The 20306-nt window shown below is 28.1% G+C and overlaps 6 protein-coding genes across 14 annotated transcripts in view; 3 read left to right on the top strand and 3 right to left on the bottom strand.

The window, feature by feature from the left end:
* Positions 1-223: 223 nt before the first annotated feature.
* On the bottom strand, positions 224-7594 carry LOC143155204 (prostatic acid phosphatase). Of its 3 annotated transcripts, XM_076327661.1 has the most exons (8): positions 4007-4584; positions 3584-3682; positions 2960-3125; positions 2703-2821; positions 2469-2592; positions 2133-2344; positions 1891-2071; positions 224-1719 (listed from the first exon to the last, which is right to left on the bottom strand). In XM_076327661.1, the coding sequence occupies exons 1-8, from the start codon at positions 4103-4105 to the stop codon at positions 1595-1597; spliced, it is 1125 nt and encodes a 374-aa protein (XP_076183776.1). In that variant the 5' UTR covers positions 4106-4584; the 3' UTR covers positions 224-1594. The 3 variants fall into 3 exon arrangements, with proteins under 3 accessions (XP_076183776.1, XP_076183775.1, XP_076183774.1); XM_076327660.1 differs by lacking the exon at positions 4007-4584 and adding an exon at positions 6661-7594 and having other exon boundaries at positions 2703-3125; XM_076327659.1 differs by having other exon boundaries at positions 2703-3125; positions 4007-4583.
* Positions 7595-8399: 805 nt separating this feature from the next.
* Positions 8400-12427, bottom strand: LOC143143498 (uncharacterized). The gene is made up of 6 exons (XM_076304790.1): positions 12124-12427; positions 10403-10596; positions 10140-10302; positions 9805-9953; positions 9078-9428; positions 8400-9004 (listed from the first exon to the last, which is right to left on the bottom strand). The coding sequence occupies exons 1-6, from the start codon at positions 12182-12184 to the stop codon at positions 8861-8863; spliced, it is 1062 nt and encodes a 353-aa protein (XP_076160905.1). The 5' UTR covers positions 12185-12427; the 3' UTR covers positions 8400-8860.
* Positions 12428-12951: 524 nt separating this feature from the next.
* LOC143155236 (coiled-coil domain-containing protein 130 homolog) lies at positions 12952-17437 on the top strand. Of its 3 annotated transcripts, none has more exons than XM_076327714.1 (8): positions 12952-13089; positions 13819-13876; positions 14948-15102; positions 15325-15366; positions 15616-15931; positions 16004-16264; positions 16365-16497; positions 16592-17437. In XM_076327714.1, the coding sequence occupies exons 5-8, from the start codon at positions 15620-15622 to the stop codon at positions 16825-16827; spliced, it is 942 nt and encodes a 313-aa protein (XP_076183829.1). In that variant the 5' UTR covers positions 12952-13089; positions 13819-13876; positions 14948-15102; positions 15325-15366; positions 15616-15619; the 3' UTR covers positions 16828-17437. The 3 variants fall into 3 exon arrangements, with proteins under 3 accessions (XP_076183829.1, XP_076183827.1, XP_076183828.1); XM_076327712.1 differs by having other exon boundaries at positions 15325-15430; XM_076327713.1 differs by having other exon boundaries at positions 15325-15537.
* On the top strand, positions 13467-14551 carry LOC143154871 (uncharacterized). The gene is given in 6 exon segments (XM_076326892.1): positions 13467-13474; positions 13577-13705; positions 13752-13756; positions 13788-13979; positions 14037-14218; positions 14291-14551. Coding segments are annotated over 6 exon segments (777 nt in total).
* Positions 17438-17983: 546 nt separating the features above from the next.
* Lamtor4 (Late endosomal/lysosomal adaptor, MAPK and MTOR activator 4) lies at positions 17984-18909 on the bottom strand. The gene is made up of 3 exons (XM_076304323.1): positions 18714-18909; positions 18552-18631; positions 17984-18426 (listed from the first exon to the last, which is right to left on the bottom strand). Exons 2-3 carry the CDS (start codon positions 18621-18623, stop codon positions 18205-18207), a joined length of 294 nt encoding a protein of 97 aa, XP_076160438.1. The 5' UTR covers positions 18624-18631; positions 18714-18909; the 3' UTR covers positions 17984-18204.
* Positions 18910-19550: 641 nt separating this feature from the next.
* Positions 19551-20306, top strand: part of L (zinc finger protein Lobe) — a 157773-nt gene continuing 157017 nt past the window's right edge. For all 5 annotated transcript variants that reach the window (XM_076327365.1, XM_076327364.1, XM_076327363.1 and 2 more), the window contains exon 1: positions 19551-20035. In XM_076327365.1, the coding sequence (XP_076183480.1) occupies positions 19996-20035 (40 nt within the window). In that variant the 5' untranslated portion in view covers positions 19551-19995. The remainder of the gene's footprint in view (positions 20036-20306) is intronic.

The raw sequence follows: 20306 nt of genomic DNA, 5'->3' as shown, positions 1-20306 counted from the left end.
TTCGTTAAGTTTAACATGTTTTTGAAAGTTCAAAATGTTTGAAAATAATAGTGGTGGCGGGAAATTTTTTTTTATTTCAGGATTTAGTTTTTATTAATTTAACTTCATAGTTTTATAGAGCATAGAGAATCATCAAATTTTGTTTCAAACTTTTGTTATATCTATTATAATTTTAAAGATACACAGAGAAATACTTAATGAAGAAACATAATTAAAAATATGATCAAATTTTGTTTTTATTATTTATTCATTTTTAAATGTCACAAAAATATTTTGAGTTGGTAGATTTACATGTATTTGTACACTTATTTCGATGTTAAGCAATAAACAGTATAACTGTAGAGTGGTCTAGTTCAAAGGAAAAGAGTTCTCAAGCCAATTATATGATCAAGTAGAAAGTAATTTCTTCTTTAATTTTGTGTATTGTCCCTTTTCCTTTAAATCTAACTTTTCTCATTTTCTTAGTTAGAGAATGCTATTCATAAATATATTCGTGCATAAATGATATTTTAAAAGAATAACAGTGGAATGGCTAGGTATACTTTTTTTAACTTAAGAGTAATGCATGTTTTTAACTTTTGTACCTTAAAACAATATGATTAGACGTTCTCTGAAATATCGCAGACAAATACAGTTCCTATATTTTATAGTATTTAAATGCTTCAGATTTTATTATTACAACATATATATGAACTCAATTTTAATGTGCTGTAGGAATCAAATTACATACTTTTTAATTTATAATTCATTAATTCTTTGAGCAGTGCAATTTTCAGAATTTTTATTAAACTAAAGATGATATTCCAATGTGCAAGAAACAATTGATTAAATAGCCATGTAAAACGTACACTTACATTTGTACTTATACAACAGAGTAGTTAAAGTATAACATGAATATATGTTAGTACCACTCAAAGATTTACTTAATGAGTAGTAAATAATATTTATCTTGAAGTAATCAATACAGATTAACATCGTTATTATACAGTAATTATAAGCAAATTTTTATCTCTTGTCCACGTATCAACAGAGTTACAAAAAATTAATTTATACCGATTTTTATTTTTATACCCGATTATTATTCATGGTAAATGTTTTTTAATACTGCATTTTTTCCTGCAATTAATTAGTAAACAATTTTATGCCTCATCACAGATAATTTTCTTACATGTTTTTAAAAACCAATTTAAGTAATGTACCCCTTTATAATCACAAAAAGTGTTTAGGAATCTAATACCTTTTTATCGAGCTAGTAAAAGTCATTACAAAAGTTATAAAATAGCCATGTTTCCAACAATTAGTTAGTAATATATATGGACACTAAATATTTGACAGGATATATTTTTTTCTGCTCGTTAAAATATTTTATCATTAATAAAAAAGTACAAATATCTTAAAACTTTTGAAATGTTTTATGCAAGATGTATCAGCCTTTTGTGTCAGTAGTTCCTCTACTGTGTGTAAAATTAGATACGAGTTTATCATTTATCTTGGTATTCTTAATCGCTTTTTACACATGGCTTAATTATGAAGATATTGATTATTATAATAGAAGCAAAACATCAATCCCTTTCAACAATACTATGTATATCCATTATATAGGATCCGTCGTTAATCGGAGGTAATACTGATTATGCTCTCGTTTATAATGCCAATAAATAAAGGCAATTACAGATAAAATTAATAAAATTAACATCAGTATAGAAGATGTTAATATTGCTGAAAGAAGAATACAAATTTTTCTTATTTGATGTTGTAGGTCAATATTTTTTAAAGTTCTATATACTAAATAATAATACAATCATTATTGCTTTAAAATGTAAAATGTGTAGAAACAATATAATCTAAATATACATTAAAAACAGAAATTTTAATATAATAGGAATTTACCAATAACTGTTGTTGTATTTATATTATATCCAAATTTATCCCAATGCATTGTACATTCTTTTTCCCAATTTACAGGTATAACATCTTTTGTTAGTGCAATAAATTGTTTTATAGGACACAATGCATTACAACCTGGTAGTGTTAAAAGTAGTGGTTCCAAAGTAGAATTTTTATAAGAAACCTGAAAAATATTTATAAAACTTATATGATCACTTTATATTTCAAATATTTTAAGTACCTACCGTAACAAAATACTGATCTTTCAAATTTACTCTTAATTCTATCAGAATCATAGCAGTATATGGTGGACAATGTGGGTCAAACACATTCAAAGTCATTAACATATTGGCTATAGTTTCATCATGAGCACTGTACATCCACACTTTTCTATTTGGTACTAAAGTATTTTGCATCTTTTTTTCCATATGATCTATCATTTCTCCCAATAATAACCCTGTTATTATATTTTATGCAAATAAAAAGTTACAGATAATTCATGCATTAATAATCACACTATATGATAGAAATACAAGGTGATAAAACTTATATGCATTAAACTTGTAATAAATAGCATGTACCTGATTTTAATCTTTGAAGAATTTTATTGTAAGCACTAATTGTAAAACTTTTTGAACTAATTGGTTTAAGTTTATCAGGAAACACTGCCTTTGTCCATTCTGGTAATGTCTTGTTATAAAGATTCTGAAGTAAATATATTTAATTAATTAATTAAATTCATTAAATTTACTAATGAGTTAAAGTAGTAGAATTGAATGAAGAAATTAAAAACATAAGTAATATTGTAATCTTACTTCAATAAATAATACATCATAAAGTTCCAAAACTGTTTTTAGAGATGAAATATTATTTCCTGATTTTTCTGTTAAATACGCATATAAGTATTTATTTTCTTCATCTATGCGTTTCATTTCTGGGGATTTAAGAACTTTTTCATATTCATAATTATATCTAGGACAATACTTTTTGGCATACAATACATTATCCATATCTACAGGAATAGTATGCACTGGAATAGGCATCCATTTGATACTATCAAATATTTGGTTACCAGTTGGTGGATATAGACCAGCAAGATGTACTTCCGCTGACATTAAAGTACGATCTACATCAGTACTTTGGACATAGATCTCAAATGGAGAGTATAAATCGCTTAGAAAGTTTGAATAGCGTTTGCGGAGCCAACGACCAAGAAGTAAATGTTCTTGTTTCCCAAGCTGTACATCATATAATAAATATAATATATACAGTATAAATATTTCAAAATTTAAAAAGATTTTAAAATATAGCACAGAGGTTTGTTTAGTTTATATCAATTCTTTTTTATTTTAAATGGGTTTTAATTTTATGGAAAGGAATTTTTTGTTGTTTTATATATTTTTAAATTATTATATACATTATAAAAGTATTTTACAAAATGTTTAATAAGCAGACTCTTCTTGTTGAAACAAAAGTTGATTTATTATGCATTATTATTTTATAAATGAACATACAATATTTTCATAATATGCTTTGTGTAAAATACAAGCATTTAGCTTCAAGAAGTAACAACAGGTTTGAATAATATACTATTACAAGAATTTGATTCTCATTAAAAAGAAATAATGATATTATTAAAATAAATGTACTACTTATTATAATTAAAATGTACACACAATGATGATTAACAACTTACATTTGTTAGCTGACCATATGGAACAGGCCAAATACTTTGATTGTTATAAGGATCATTAGGGTAAGATTTTACAGGTGTCCTATCCCCGTGTCTATACAACTATAAAACAAATAATTGTGTTAGATAAAGAGAACTATATTTAGGTAAATTAAATCATCCACTTTATATAGTTTTCTATGAATAGATAAAGAATTAGAAACAAATATTAATAACAAAAACAAATAAAATGAAGAATAGTTACATTAATTGAAACATGTATTTGAAAAATAGATTAAGAAATACTCTTAATCATTGATGTAAGATACATTCACATATTTAATTTTTTATCGTTTAATTTCCGTTGACATACACTTTAAAGGTGAAATGTTATTTAACTTTATTCACATGTTTGATTTCAGAAGAAACAGCAAGCTTTAAACTCACAATATTTGCAAAAATAATGGATCCCAAATCTATATCCTCTGCACGCGACAGATTCATAATAAAAAATGCCAGGACTATGATGAATAGGTTCACATTCATGTTTCTAATTTTTTTATTTGCTTTACTATTTTTGACCTCTAATAAAGAGGCTTCGCGTGAAAATTGAATAAGACATCGACTATTGATTACCACAACCTGTGGAATATTGTAATGATTTTAAAATCTTCTGACAGACAGACGTATGTTTTGCTTTCGTCAGCTCTACTAGAGATTACTTGCGCAAAATCATGCTTAGAACACAACCGCACAATGCTACAAAAATTCTACAATTGCGAAATTCGTCCTGACACTTTACTGCCGTCAATATCATTCCCCACCATTCTTGAGTTGTACAGTGTAGGGCAGGGAGCAGTGTAGCCAGAAAAAGCATTGCGACCTATCCAACGCCATATTGAATTTCCTTCACCACTACACATGCTAATGCAGGAATAAGAGCCGTATATCGGGAGCCCGGCACTTCGGATAGCTTTGGGGAGTTGAGAAAGGTGTATGCAAAGCTTTCTTCTTCGTTCTCAAAAGAATTGAAATCCAATTTGTAGGCAAGCGCACAGTGGGCCAAATAACGATTTTAGCTGATAAAAATTCAAAATTTTTATCGTTTCCTATAACTTAATTTTTACTTTAAGTTTCTAAATCAATATAGGTCTCTAAATAAAATGCCATTTACTTATACAAACTATTTAAATAGGGTAAAGTATTCACTGAAATCTAGGATCGTTACCGACTTTAATAATTGTATTTTATGTTCGATGTTTCGCCTTTTGCTAAGCAAAGATATTAACTATGATTTATTTTGATTTTCGTGGATTTTGAATAGGAAAGTATTTATTTAGTTTCGTTTGGTAATGAAACGTGTAATGAATTTAATAGTGTTTAAAGATGGACGTATTCAAAATTAGTTAGTTATTTACTTTATATTTTTTTCAGTTTTTGAAATAACAGTAAGATTCGTCAAATTATTTGTACATTTTGCAAATTAGGCTTTGTTCTTTGATTTTTGTAAAAATTAGGTGCATATTTCTGTCAGTTGTTGCTTAATTAAATTTTAAAGTTCGTGGATAATTTATAGTCACTTATAAAGAGAGTATGAGGTTTAAAGAATGGACTTTTTCCCCTTTTTTTTTTATTATTACAAATTGTAAAACGAGTTCTGAATATAAAGCAATGTAATTATGTGTTATCCACCTTACATGCTTGAATAAGATGTTTTGAAATATTGCTGTCCGTATCTTATCTTTTCATTGTTAAGAAATGGCTAATTAGAGATAATAAGAATAAAATTACCGCAAATGAAAGAAGACAAATTATTCAAAAAAATTTAAGAAATCAGATGGGACTATTGGTAAACATATCGAAATCTTGTTTGAGAACCACTAACGATAATAATTTTGACATTTGATGTGAAAATGATAATGATGATAATACTGGTGATTTTTTAAAAATTTGTCTCTGATAAAAGTTAATTATCCACAGCTCATCTAATTCGCCGAATCCGCTTATTATAATCAAATTTCGGTTATTGATATCAATTGTAATAAATTCTAAAAATTCTTAGCAAATTCGTACTAAATGAACTTTTCTTTGAAACTTTTAACCGAAACATACCTTTCATTTTTTATAAGAGTGCATAACATTATAAGTGGTAAAATAACAAGACACTACCATGTTAAAAATGTTTGTAATAAATTGAGTTCATACAAATTTGTTATTTTCTGTGTAATGTTATTAGCTAATAAAAAATTGCAGATCCTAAAGAAATCATAATAAATGTATTCTATATTTCATTACTGTACATAGACATATAAAAAAAGTATATATAATGGATGGTATATATATTACAGTATATAATAAAAGAAATATAATATATAATAAATTAAATATAAAAAATAATAAATTAAATATAAAGTATAATAAAATAAAGTTTTATTGGCCCATGAATCGGACTTTAGATTCTTTTGAGAACGAGAGTCAACCTTACACTCGCTTTTTTTTTGACTCTGAAGCTGTTCGAAGTCCGAAGTTCTGAGTTCACGAACATGTGGCTTCTGTATAACGGGTCATAGTGGGGGAAATTAAATATGGCACTGATTAATAGCTCTCAATTACTATAAATTATAAATTTAATAAGTATGTGGCGCCGCCTACACTTCTTAGGTAAATTAAATGTATAAGCAGGCGTATAAGTGGGCGTACATGTGTAATATGGATACAAATCGGAGAAAATGTGAACGCTGTTTAGAGAATTTTAATCGTTTAAAACTTAAATTTATGAAAGGATGAATATCTTTTGAGTTGTTTTACACTTTATTCCGTGTATTTTCTAAAAAATATAAATATGATTAAAATTAAAAATATAATTAGGAATAAGGGAATATGACATGTATTTATATGACAAGTTTATTACATAATATGATAAGTTTATTACAGACAAATCAAATTATATAAATTTGCTGACGATAAGCTGCATGATTTTGTAATTAGAGAACTTATAATAACAAATGTTATAACAATAATGAAACTTGTAATAAAATTTATAAGCATGAACGATATGTGTAAACAATGCACAACGAAATAAATTAAATTTACGTACTTACGTGCTTACATATGAAGGACATTCGAACTGGAGTCCGTGTTCTGTGATACAGCCTCCGCCCTTTGTATGACACTTAATTGCCACATTAATTAACACATTTTGATTTATGTTGTTACATGCATGTATTATACATTCTCAAAGTTCTTGAATATTATTAATAACTTGCGCAGGAAACTCTTTCGCGGATGTGTGTATATAATTTTTTTGAACTTGTCGAAAAGATACCACTAAGTTCACTATCGTTTAGATTTTAAAATATCAGTCGAAATTATTAAGAAGTAATAAATTTATTATTTATTTTTCTGGATTATAATGAAATATATTGAAAACTGAACAAATTTTGTAATAAATACGCGTATCTCTATGAGAGACTGCAATGTGCTGCTCGCTTACTGCACGACGTACTGCTTTAAAAAATAATCTCAATGGACGTACCACGCACGTTATTTTTATTCTTAAGATAACTGATTAAACTGACATAGCAGGCTCATTTTCATCAGGAACTTCCATAGCAGTGGACATCCAACTATTAATATTCATATTTAAATACTTATATTTTACTGGTGTATAAATTAGTAAAATTTCAAGGATTGGAACAAAACGTCCTAACCGTCTTAGTAATTTTAATTTCTTAAGCAGACACAATTATAAGATCTATTTGATAGAAATAGTGTCATGAGTAGCTGCCGTATGGATGGCAGTGATTAGTAGCAGTACATGAGTCACTATTTAATCGTTGTGTCTCATCTATTGTATAATGTGTTTTTGTTTAAGTTCATTATCTTTGAGAATCTATTGTTATTGGTTTGTGTATATATTTCCGATCAATGATCCACAGTTATATAAAGAGCATTCTCGCCCAGTTGAAGAAATTTATTTATCTTTCCCAGAAAGCATTGATCTACAGATGATTTTAATTTACTTTAATACTTGGTGAAATGATTATGCAGATAACCTACTTTGCGAGTGCTCAGCGTATTACTCAACTTGCAATACTGCTTTGCTTACTTAAACGAATTAAAGTTTAGAATCTAACAATAAATATAAGTAGGATATCGATTGGCGCTACCTATTGTTGCCAGACAAACTAAAACGTGAATTAACGCAGAGAAAAACATCTGCGTTTGGAAACTTGGATTATTAATTTTGACAGTGATATTCATCTTTTACATCTTTTATAAACAAATATCTTACGTATTGAAATTTTTACTTTTGTTTAAACTTCAAATTTCTTACAATATAAATTAAGATGTAATTTCAATAATGAAATTGTGAATTTTTAAGAACATTTAATAATGTGTTATTGTATATTACATATCTGTGATGAAGATATGTATGTAATTGCATATAATAACAGGTAATTAGGAATATCAATGTAGCGACTATTCTAATCAATTTTATTATATGCCAATGTAATTTTGTTAATTAACAGTTTCAAAGTTATTTTATTGAACATATCAGATTGTTCGGAAAATGAGAGTTCACAGAGTATGTAGGATATATATAATATATTTAATTATTTTATTGAAATTGTACAAATTAAAAAATAATAACTTTGTGAATGGACTACATTAAGTAATTATCTATAAAAGATAACTATAAATAATAGTCATTATTTTAACACGTAATTAAAAATTATAGTATATTTTTATATGTCTGTACATAAATTGGATAAATAGATTATAGGTATTTTTATAAAAATAATTGCATGTTGTAATAAATTCTATTTTACGCCGTTAACCTGAATTCACAATATAAAATTTGTGAATACGTTACTATATTACAATATATGAATACATATAACTATATATAATACATATAAATTACTTTAGATACCTGATTAATTTACTTGTTTTTAACATATAAACAGAGTAATCAAATTTTTTCCAAATTTTCTTGGTTTTGAAAATAAATAAATTTTTCTGTACATACTACATAATTATATATAAGCAATTTATAGAATTCAAAACTTTTATATGATTAATAACATTACTACAATCGTTTCCTATACAAAAAGAGGATCACTCTGTTCTTGATTTTTTATCGAATATACATTTGAACTGTGAAAGTTTAGTTTTGGGCATATTTTATGAAAAACATTTCTACATGCCAATAGCTAAGAATCTCTGTTATTTGCAACCAATATTACCTAACGACACATAATGGAATATGCTTTGAACAAGACAACAATAACATTCAAATCACAGTCTTCGCTGATGATAACGATGTGTAAGAGAAATAAAAAATTGTGCTATAAACGGCCACAAAATTAATATAGTAAATAATCGTGGTGAACATTCTGGTAGAGGCCACCATTTTGGATACAAAGCTGTTGTATGTTGCTTCTAAAAACAGAATGCACAATTTGGTAATTACATGTAATAATAACAAATAAATTCGACCGTAAAGTGCACTTACTAAGGGCGGTGCTAATGCTTGCAATGCTCGACCTTCTAAGCTGCGTACTCTAGCTGTTATTCTGTCTAAGTCTCGTTGTAAATTTTGCATAGTTGTAGTTATCTGATTGAAAAACTCAGCATCGGATTTTTCATCTTTCTTAACTCGTTGTCTGTCTCTTTCTTGTTTACTGTCTGTTACTGTCTCTGTGTAGCTATTCATATTGGTATAACCATTAGTTAATTTTGAAGGATTTTCCTTTGAAACAACTGACTCACTACTTTTATTATTAGTAACACTGAACCCATTAGATACTTTATGAGTGGAAGTAGGAGTTTTTATTATATCCTTCTGTGATTGTTCAGGAGCAGACTGTGAATAAAAGATTAATTCCGGTCACATAGATCAAAATTAAAAATTAATTTAATGTGTACAGTGCCAAGCAAACTTTGCATGTCTTTTCATTCATACTAAATGCCATAGATGTTTTCTAGGGCTGTCTTTAATATTTGTATAAATTATTATGTAAAAACATGTAACATTTAATACTGCAATAGTGTACTAATTATTTTGCAGAATTTCTAACGACATTAGTGTTATTTGGAGCTTTACAAATATTACAAATTGTTTATGTTATCTGTGACCAATATGGCCTGAACGGAAAATCTGTTTAGTGCCAAGTTGTTGATTACTCCCACAGTATTCAATGTATGAATTCTGTACGTCCTTCATAATACCAATAGCTTACTTCAACAGTATCTATAAATTCTTCTTCTTCGCCGTCAGTATCTGGTGGTAATGGGCTCGTACTGTTGCTACTAGCTGGGCTAGTTTCTAAACTACTCGCAATGTGTCGAGTCATGTTGGAAACTCTGTGTGGTGATGTTTCTCTGGATACTGCACAAAAATAATTAATATAATAAGCCTTGAACTATATATATGAAATACTTTAAAATTCAGTTTTTCAAATCTACATTAATGTATTATCTATTTGTTAGCCTTTTTTTGTTTCAAACTCCTTATTAATTACGAATATAAAATACGTCTGTATCTTGATAATATATCAGATATTTAAATACTAACCCAAAGGAGAACCAGACAATGGTGAACTAGGTTGTGAACGTATGCGTTCTAAAACAGGGCCAACAAGTAATTCTAAATCCTCGGCTGGTACACTTTCATAAAATGTGTCCAAACTGCCCAAAAAAGTAGCTACTTTGTCTGTATAAGACATTGTCTCTACAATCTATTAAATTATAAATGTCAAATGTTAAGTAATAACTTAAAAATGTTAAGTTAAACATATACAATAGCATTAATTATACATATTTTTTTCTGAAGTCAACCTTTTTCAATTCTTCCACATAATTATTCATAGCTTCTGTTTTACTCATGTTGCCCAAACGTGTCCAAGCATCCCACTTTGCCTTTTTGACCACTTGCCATAAAGCAGGCTTAAGCTGTTGACATGGCCCATCTGTTGCTTGCTTATAATATGCATAAAAGCGTAGCATAATTTCATTGCTAGGTTGATATGCACCTTCAACATAGTAAAACTTATTAAATAATGTGTGAATAAGTTGTTAAAGAATGTGTTTTTATCAGTATTTGTTCCTTATTACTTAAGATTTTCCATTTCATTCACATTAAAAAAATAATTATTTTAATTTTATGGAGCTACAACATTAATAAAAATTATATTTAATGTTTATGATTGAAGAAAATGTATGCTACTCAATTAGGGTTTATGCTCAGTTTAATAAAACATTTATCAAATGATACATGGTCAAAAAACAAGCACAGGTCATGATAAAATTTTATTGTGCCCATCATTTCATATTTAGTTATTTTTTTCCAAAAGATTTAAATGTAAAGAATTAAGTTATACTTAAAATACCATAATTCATTAGCATGTAATGTTCTTTTTCTATCAAAATAAATATTTTAATAAAAATAGAAGTGAATATTTTTTGGTTGTTATATCATACATATTTAAAACAAAATTGGTTAAAATTAACAATATAGTTAGCAAATAAAAGAATTAATGGTAGAATCTATAAAAGTCCTAAATATATTTGTGGTTATTCAAGAGGAACGTTCCAGTTTTAAACACAAAGTACAGTTCACCCATTCTTGCTCTGTTAGAAAGTGAAATGAGAACACTCACACATTTACTTAGAATAAATGGAAAGTAAATTTCCACATCTATGAATTTAATAACAGTGTATTACTTTTAATGCAAGGCCAAAATGTAACCCAAAATTACTCAATGTAAAAAACATTTTTTAGATCTTGTAAATAATATAGAAAAGAAAAGTTGAAATATATATTACTGCAGTCCTCATCAAAATTTATATAATGGGTTTTATGTACTCATTACTATTATCTGAATTGATTATCTGAATGACCAGATGATATCAATTCATATATTATAGATTTTAATAAAGATGTAAGATGAGTCACATATGAATAAAAAAAATATGTTTATGTTTATAAAGATACAAAGAGTACAAGATACTTTTTTGGTAAATAATTGTTAGAAATTTTTTTTATATATATTTTGTGCTAATTTAATTAACGCTAATGATTTACAAAATTTATTTTTTCTTGCGCATAAGTTTTAAATGTACTGCAAAGAAAAAGATATAAATGAAATGTTATTAATTAAAAACATTGTGAATGTAATGTTATATTTTTATGAAAGATGTTATTGTGTAGATAAATATTTTGTCAAGTCAGTCATGAACTTTGTACGATTGCTTCACCAATAGTTGCTTTGTGCATAAAGTGAATACTGCAAATATTCTTAGTTTGCACATTGCTAATTTCAAAGAAAAAGGAAACTCGTTTGACAGGTCTCGAGCGAATAAAAAATTCTAAAAGGAAAAAAACAGACAGAGTAGCGTACACACTGATGCTGTATATCGTAAAGTGATTTGCACTTTGAACATTGTAACGTGTAATGAAAGAAAGACAATGATGAAGATTGAATTTCTGAAGAATAATGCACGATGACAGGATGGGAAATCTGACCAGACAAGTCAAATTAATTGCCTGAAAAGGTTACCATTTTTTGGCAGACTTCTAATCACATTAACGGCTGCGTGAAACTTCTCTTCTGTCGTCATGGCAAAATCCGTAGTTTTCGAACAGATAGATATTCACGCCTGCTTTGCTTCTACGTTACTTCGTTCTCGTTAATATCGACCACTTTTAATAAATTCGGTCAGTGTATTTTCAAACAGAGGCACTTACTATAAAATAAAGAAAAATTGACAAGTGACTTCTGGATTAAATGAAAAATCAGTATAAACGTAGTACAAGAAGAAAATGACAGATAACCGATTGATGACTGGCGATCGTCCGTCCAGTGATCATACATTTACAGTGGCGCATGCGCGTTAAATGATCGAGCATTTAAAGTTTAACCCCTTCCTTTATGCAGTCTACCACCGACCGCTTTCAGATCCAGGGTTTTATATTCATTTATATTATTTAAAATAAAAATGTTTAAAATACTATTTTCAGTAGTAAATGTTAAAGTGAATTTAAATAAAATAGCATTTCGTATATAATATGAATATTTAAGACACAAAGTCGTTTTATTTATATTATCAAAGCTGACAGCTTCATGTATTATGATAATGTATAATTGTAAATGTATAACATTAGTTAAGTTTACATTTTTGAAATTTCAAAACCACTAAAAAGTTTATAATTTTGAAAAGTATTGTATTCGATTATTTTAAGAAAATTGTTTTTTTCTTTCCAATTTTGAGATGTTAGTTATTTATGAAATTAGCACATAGGGTTCTTTATACACCTCTATTGTTAAGACTATGCACAGAATTGCATGAAAAGTCTGCGCATGCGTAATAAAGTTACAGTTTTGCAAGTTAACAATACGTCGATAGCACAACTTGTACATGCAAGGCTGATAATTGTGCAAACAAATTAGTGTAGCGGTTTCTCAATCTTGTTTGCTATTAAATAAATTTATATATGAATGGAATAGATAACATTTTCTCATAAGGTGTGTAATTTTATGTTGTAAAATGTTAGTCTACAAATATTTTAGAACCTACAATACATGTTTTTCTATATTTTATATGCATTACAGGAAAATCGTGAACTTTCAGAATTGACTTATTTAATATATTTATCTACTATTAATACTAACGTTACTTTTACTAGTAATAAGTAGTGTATTATAAAAACGTACATTAAGCATAAAGAAATTTTGTTATTTATTTATTTTTTCTTATTGTTTAGCTCACAAGTCCCACAAAGAGTAAAAACTATATTCTTACAATTTAACTATATACAATATACTTTTAATATAGAATAAATATACAAAGTTTACATATAAAAAACGTTGGTTTAAAAAAAAACTTGACCATATTACTACAAATGTATAGGCATACTTTAACTTTCAATTAGTAAAATCACAAGTTACTTTGAAGCTGGGGTGCTAATGAAAAAATTTTAATTTGTAAGAATAATTATACACTCTGATGAAGATTGTCCAAACCATTGTCCAAACCAAGAAAGTTGTTATATAATCAGGAGTTTGATTTCACTAATCTTATTCATATTATTAATAACGTCACTGTAAAAAATTTAAAGCAACAAGCTTTTAAATTTAAACAGTGAAATAATGTCGACCAATTTATTAGTAACAAGTAATATATCAAGGCTTGGTGTATTATTCTTTATTATCATTTATAATAGTAATTCTATAATATAATCTAATTAATTGTAGAGTTATACGTGATGAGCTCTCTGAATATGCTGTCAACAACAGAGAGTTTGGGCCAAAGGTAATAATATTATTACATTATTCCATGTTTAGAATGCCAAAAGTTTCTATCAATGCAAATCTATGGAGACGTTTTTTAGTGATTTTGCACAGGTGTTATGAAAGTATGTGTTGTTTATGTATTTCAAATTAAAATATTATATAGCACAATGTGAATTTAGGAAGAGTAGAATTAAAGCAACAGAGTACAACAATACAGTTTTGTAACGTTATATCTGTATTCTCTACATTTTTGTCTATTTGAAATTTTTCATCTTCTAACTTGTTAACGTTGCCACTTATAACTTATATGGAAACGTTAAAAACAGTTTCTGCAGAGGGAATTAAAATTTGTACAGAACAAGTATATACTTAAATTTCAAATTTTAATTTTATTTATCCTTTTCGTTTTACTATATTCATATTGTACTTTCAGATAATCATTTATGGACAAACTATGTATATTTGGTATAGAAAGAAAATGAATAAATTAATGATTATTCCAAGACAATTATTAATGAAAGAAGAATTGCCTCCTGTATCTTGTCAAATGTTATTATATATAATAGACTTAGTTAATCACAACTTTAGGTCACTTGCTAAGAACTTACAGGAATTTTATGAACTGCAATTGGGAAAAGCTTTTATACAAAGTAACATAATTTCTCTATTCAATCTAAAGACAATTCGAATGTAACATAAAGATTGTCAAAAATATACTTAGTTATTATTTAAAAGGAAAATTTTGTAGTTTGATTTAAAAAAAATCTTTAATAAAAGATTTAAAGCTTTAAAGAATATATTAAATGATCAAAAATTTTAGGTATAGATAGTGAGCCCATTTTTCTTTGTCAAATGCTTTGTTTTTCTTGTTCTTATTGTAAATTTGTTTGATATTTTTCTTCATTACTTTTCAATGTTATACAAATTACGGACAATGTTTCGTCTCCAAACGTAAACTACAGTCAATTCTCTGCCTACAAATCGGACTTTAGTTTTTTCGAGAATGATAGCGAAAGTCTCACATTCTCCTTCTTTCTTGACTCTTCGAAGTATTCAAAATACCGAGCTACAGACAAATCATCTTCATTAGCATATACAGTGGTGGGAGAAATTCAATACAGTGTTGTATAGTCCGGAATATATAATCTGGTTATTATGGGATAAGCATTGTGGCGACATTATTCTCTTCATGCACGTTCCTACCGGCAGTGGTAAAGATCATTGATATTCACACATCTACTGGAGGCAAGTGATATTATTTGTAAAATAATGCTTTTGATAAATTAATTCAGTTCAGATTCTCGAGAGATAAATATATATTCTTTGCGTTCTAAAAATGCTATATTTGTTAATATATTTTGTGCAATAAACTTTTACTTTCAAATGGTGCATTATATTTAATATCGTGGGTAACTAACGTTAGCGCTATCTATCGATCACGTTATAACTAAAACTGGTTTAATGCAGTTGTAGGTACATCTGCGCTCGGACCCTTTGACATCAAGAGAGGTTAGATACATTAAATAAGTGAAACAAAACGTGATTTGCTTTTCAGTACAGAATAATAACCAAGGTATTAATTATAAGTATTAAAATACTAATGTTCTAGTAGTGCAGTTAAAATATCATCAATACTTTACTGTCTGTTTTTGATGTGTCACTAAAACTCAACAGATTAACGTACGAAATATAAATGTTTAGTATGAATTTTATACTGTATATTAAGTTTTATGGTAATTAATTTCTTCAATTTTGTAGAACAATGGGAGAACGTAAAGGAACAAACTTATACTATCCACCAGATTATGATCCACGTGTTGGTGGACTTAATAAATTTCTTGGTACCCATGCATTACGTGAGAGAGCACGTAAACTCCACATGGGTATCCTTATTATCAGATTTGAAATGCCATATAATATATGGTGTACTGGATGTGGTAATCATATTGGAATGGGTGTTCGTTACAATGCAGAGAAGAAAAAGATTGGAATGTATTATAGTACACCCCTTTATCAATTTTGCATGAAGTGTCATCTCTGTGATAATCATTTTGAGATAAAAACAGATCCAGTAGTAAGATATTTTCTATATAAAATTTACAATGCTGTATAATGCAGAATCTAATGTAAATATTTTATTTTCTAGAATTTAGATTATGTGATAGTAAGTGGTGCAAGACGCCAAGAAAATCGGTGGGACCCTAAAGAAAATGAACAAGTCGTACCAGAAACAAAAGAAGTATCTTGTAGACTCTATGATGATGCAATGTATAAATTGGAACATGGTATAGAAGATAAAAAAGTAGCAAAGTCGCGTGATACCTCCCTGGAAAATGCAATAGCATTGAAAGAAGCTACATGGAAAGATGATTATACTTCAAATTGTGCACTGCGTTCTGCATTTAGAGTATGATTTTTGTTGTATATAATAATTATTTAATGTTATCATAGTTGTTATTTTATCAATATTCTGATGATTATTTATTGAAAAATATGTTGCATTTTAGACAAGAAAAAAGGAATTACAAAAAAGGCAAGGTATTGATTATAGTTTGCTTAAAAAAAGTGGTTTAAATATTGACTTAGTGAATGAACATGAAGATGATGTAAAGTTGGCAAAGCTATTAATGCATAAAAAAGGTATAGCAATTTGTATAGCACATTTTTTTTAAGTAACTTGAAGGTTGACTTTCAAAGAGAAAGAAAATCATAATATTTGTTTTATATTTTGCAGAAGTACAGAAAAGTGGACATAATCCTTTGAAGCGACTGGTTTCTATTGTGCGTTCTAGAAACAAGTCAAAAAAATTATCACATTCTGCATCAAATTGTGATCTTACAAAACCGAAAGATCAAACACCAAAGCTTCCAGAGTTGAAGCAAGAACCTACAACATCGAAAACAGCCACCAGTACATTAAGTACATCGCTGGTTACTTATGATAGTTCTGATACAGATAATGATTCATAGTATTTTCTATTTATAAAGAATGTAATATATATTGTAAATTATGTATATAATTAATACAATTCATATTATTTTGTTTATTACACATGATGTATTATACTTATATATGATTAGAAATTCATAATCATGTTGTAAACAGAAGTAATTTCTTTTTATAAATGCACAGAATGTGTTTAATGTAGGAGTTGAAGAGGTTTTAGAAATAACTGTTAATAACTGTTATATAAAAGTTTTGACTGAAACAGTTAGGAAGAACCGAAACGACGGTTTAACTTACGAATGGGAAAAGGTTCTAATCGAAATCGATCCTGTTTACGATTTTATAATTTGTTAGTGTATTAATTCTTTTCAGTTCTATACTGGTTATATGGGACTTATTCCTAGCGTTTTCCAGTGCATAATATTATAGTCACTTATGAACTTGAGCAGGTGCAGCACATAGAGTGAGAAGTAAGGAGTGTAAGTGAAATAGAAAAGGATAAATTCGTGATCATACATCCGGACACTAAATACCGTATCAATTGGGTCAACTTTAAGTCAATACGCATCAATAATATACCATAAATAATATGTATTAATAATTTATTAATAAAGTTTCACAGTTCGACATTATCATCGCTTGTCTTTATAATGTTATTATAATTTAATTTAATAATTAGAATATCATCTATTACATTTAAATTTAATTTTAATTTAAATCCGATGTACTGATAAAATAAATGTTAACGCCAAAAACAATTCTTCCATACTTATGCAGAACGAATAATTAAAACGTCCTTCACTAATTTTTGTAATACGCATAATTTATTTTTATTTTCAATGGAAGAAAGTATCGATAGAAATTTCAACCTTAAAATAGATGATTTATTACTTTAATATATCATCTATTTTACGTATTTTTCAAATTGAAGGATATTCTACAATCCAAGAAGAGCAGAAATAATTTTTGATGTAAAAAGGTGTGAATAATTTAAATGAATCTTTTTAGTAATACATTGATTATTAGAATTAAAACTCTAAGTATAGGATTATATTTTCCTTATATTATTTTTAATCAAGCACTTATTTTGAGTGCAAAGAGTTACCTTTTTTGGAAGGGGATACTTTTCAAAAAGTTTGGGAACCATTAGGTTAAAGGTACAAAATTAGTGCAATACAATTTTGGTTTCAATCGTCTTCAATTATATCATTTTATTTTCAATTCAGAAAAAACTTATGCATGCCTATTTTTTAAATTATTTTGTATTATTTTATAAATTACATTCTAAGTTTAAAGACTTATTATACTTATTACATATTCTTTTACATTTGTATATTTAAAAACAATTTTATCTTTATACAATTCCATAATATTTTTATTTATACACCTGTAAGAGGTTGCTATTCCGCAGTTGCAGTAGTCGCAGAAACCAATTTTTTCTTTACTACATGGATTTTTTTATTTGAAAGACAAATGAGGTAGCAGTGGTCTGGATAAGTTATGGATAACTTATCGAAAGCCTCGTTGCTGGGAAACCCCTTGGGATCGATTTTATTGGTCAATTTGACTAAACCCACAATAATGTTTGCGATTCTTTCATCATTTTCCAAGTCACCTCCAGACTAAAATAACATACCATTATCCAATTTATTTCTATAATTAATATACAACACAATATTTTGTAGAAAGCATCCATTGATGTATTTAATAATTTATGTTATACTGTATATATATTAAGCAAAATTACCGTTAATACAGCACCATCCTCTGTCAAAGTCAAATATCCAATTTGATTTGGGACAAGTTCTGGTAAAAGCATGTTGTTATCTACAAATACAAAAGTCAGAAATCAAATATCTTATGTTTTTAGTACATTTAAATAAATACCTATATATCTATTATATCTAACCTGTTTGAAGAAATTCGAAACGATGGATGCGTTAAATGTAACAAATGTTAGAGATTTACATTACAATTAGTACACGATTTTTGGGAGTTAAATAATTCAAAGTTTATACTTTGATCTTATTGAAACTGAAACAAAATGACAGCATTTAACGAATTGTCAAAACAATCAATTTATTTTCTGCTTGCGTAGTGAAACTTGAGAGGCTCCACTGATTCTTTCGCGTCGGCAATGCAGGCATTTTTCTCATGAAATGTAATGCAAAGTATATTCAAATGAAAGACGTTTTACAAATTCATTTAAAATAGAAAATCGTTACAGACTAAAGACCTGTAAGAAAATATTACTTTGAATTCTATTTTAAACTGGAATATCAGAATTAATTGCTTGGTCTATAAAAAATGTGTTTTTTTGTGATAAAATTCTTCTTTTACATAGATATCGCTCTCAGATTATTACCGAGAGCGGCAACTACATATTTTATTTATATGGAACAATGTTCAAATTTATTCATTTTTCGTGATATTTTTTTAAAATATCTTTTTCTGTCTTGCCTAGTTAAGAAACTATACTATGACACTATAAACCTTAGAATGGAAGAAAATAATTTTCTCGTTTTTCCAAATATTTTTACAGAAAACAAATTTTTTTGCAAGACACTATAAAAATTCATTTTATCTATACCAAAGGGATAGGTATTGCGCAGGGCCACTATCAGCGAGCGTTACGCGTGCGCAATGCTGTCCCAGTGGTTCTCTGCATCAGTCTTATTGTGGTATCAGATACACTGTCATTCGTTGCGCGACTTTCGAGCGCGTTACGTCTTTCTTTGCCGTGGTACGTTTAGACGTATAAACGTTCTCGATCACAGCGGGACCACGTGGTTTCCGGTTCACGAACGGCTGTTTCAGCAAAACGGTTCATCGCGTTTTTCTCGATATTTATTAATCGCGTAATTGAGTAGTTCGTGCAATGCGCTTTCTCAACTTGAAGATGTTACTCTCTGTTGTCATGGTAACGTTGCGCGCGTAACCAGAAATTTTTTCCTTATTTGAATTCGCCGCGATGTTGTTGGACCTTGTGATTACGTCGTTCACAAGCGAGTTTCGTTAACGGTGCGCGTTTCAAGAAAGGCTGTCGACAGTTTTGTTAACGGTGCGACTTTTGAAAGACGCTGTTTTAGTGCGCGAACGGATCGAGTTTCGAGAAATTGCGAAATGTGACTGAATTGTTCTTGCTGATCTGTCATTGCGATCTGGCCGCCGGAGTGACGCGCCACGCTGCTATGTCCAGAAGGAAGCAGGCAAAACCACGATCTCTGAAACGTGAGTAACTCTTTTGTTCATTATCAAATGTGCAATAAGTAGAGTTTGTTGACTTTTCAAATTTATGACAATTACTTAAAAAGTATCCATACACCGCAATACATTTAGTTTAAACGATAATAATAATTTTTTTGAAAAATGCTGGTAGGTTATGGAACGTATATAAAAGGTTAGAAAATTAACTCAGCTTTCAGACAGTATGAATCTTTTTACAGCATAAATGAAGGTTAAACAATAGAAAGTGATATTTTTTAACATATATAGAAATTAA

Source organism: Ptiloglossa arizonensis, chromosome 2, assembly GCF_051014685.1.
Source record: "Ptiloglossa arizonensis isolate GNS036 chromosome 2, iyPtiAriz1_principal, whole genome shotgun sequence".
In the NCBI taxonomy this organism is placed as follows: Eukaryota; Metazoa; Arthropoda; class Insecta; order Hymenoptera; family Colletidae; genus Ptiloglossa; species Ptiloglossa arizonensis.
The sequence above is the reverse complement of the archived record's forward strand: the minus strand, read 5'-3'. Positions and strand labels throughout refer to the sequence as shown.

Coding starts and splice junctions, on each gene's coding strand:
- LOC143155204 (XM_076327659.1), bottom strand. CDS start 4,105: ATGAATGTGAACCTATTCATCATAGTCCTGGCATTTTTTATTATGAAT. Junction 3,126..3,583: donor CATATGGTCAGCTAACAAAT/GTAAGTTGTTAA, acceptor TATGATGTACAG/CTTGGGAAACAAGAACATTT. Junction 2,593..2,702: donor ATGATGTATTATTTATTGAA/GTAAGATTACAA, acceptor TATTTACTTCAG/AATCTTTATAACAAGACATT.
- LOC143143498 (XM_076304790.1), bottom strand. CDS start 12,184: ATGACGACAGAAGAGAAGTTTCACGCAGCCGTTAATGTGATTAGAAGT. Junction 10,597..12,123: donor TAGAAGTCTGCCAAAAAATG/GTAACCTTTTCA, acceptor ACTATGTTGAAG/GTGCATATCAACCTAGCAAT. Junction 9,429..9,804: donor AATTTATAGATACTGTTGAA/GTAAGCTATTGG, acceptor TTTTATTCACAG/TCTGCTCCTGAACAATCACA.
- LOC143155236 (XM_076327714.1), top strand. CDS start 15,620: ATGGGAGAACGTAAAGGAACAAACTTATACTATCCACCAGATTATGAT. Junction 16,265..16,364: donor CACTGCGTTCTGCATTTAGA/GTATGATTTTTG, acceptor GTTGCATTTTAG/ACAAGAAAAAAGGAATTACA. Junction 16,498..16,591: donor GCTATTAATGCATAAAAAAG/GTATAGCAATTT, acceptor TATATTTTGCAG/AAGTACAGAAAAGTGGACAT.
- Lamtor4 (XM_076304323.1), bottom strand. CDS start 18,623: ATGCTTTTACCAGAACTTGTCCCAAATCAAATTGGATATTTGACTTTG. Junction 18,427..18,551: donor AGGATGGTGCTGTATTAACG/GTAATTTTGCTT, acceptor ATGTTATTTTAG/TCTGGAGGTGACTTGGAAAA.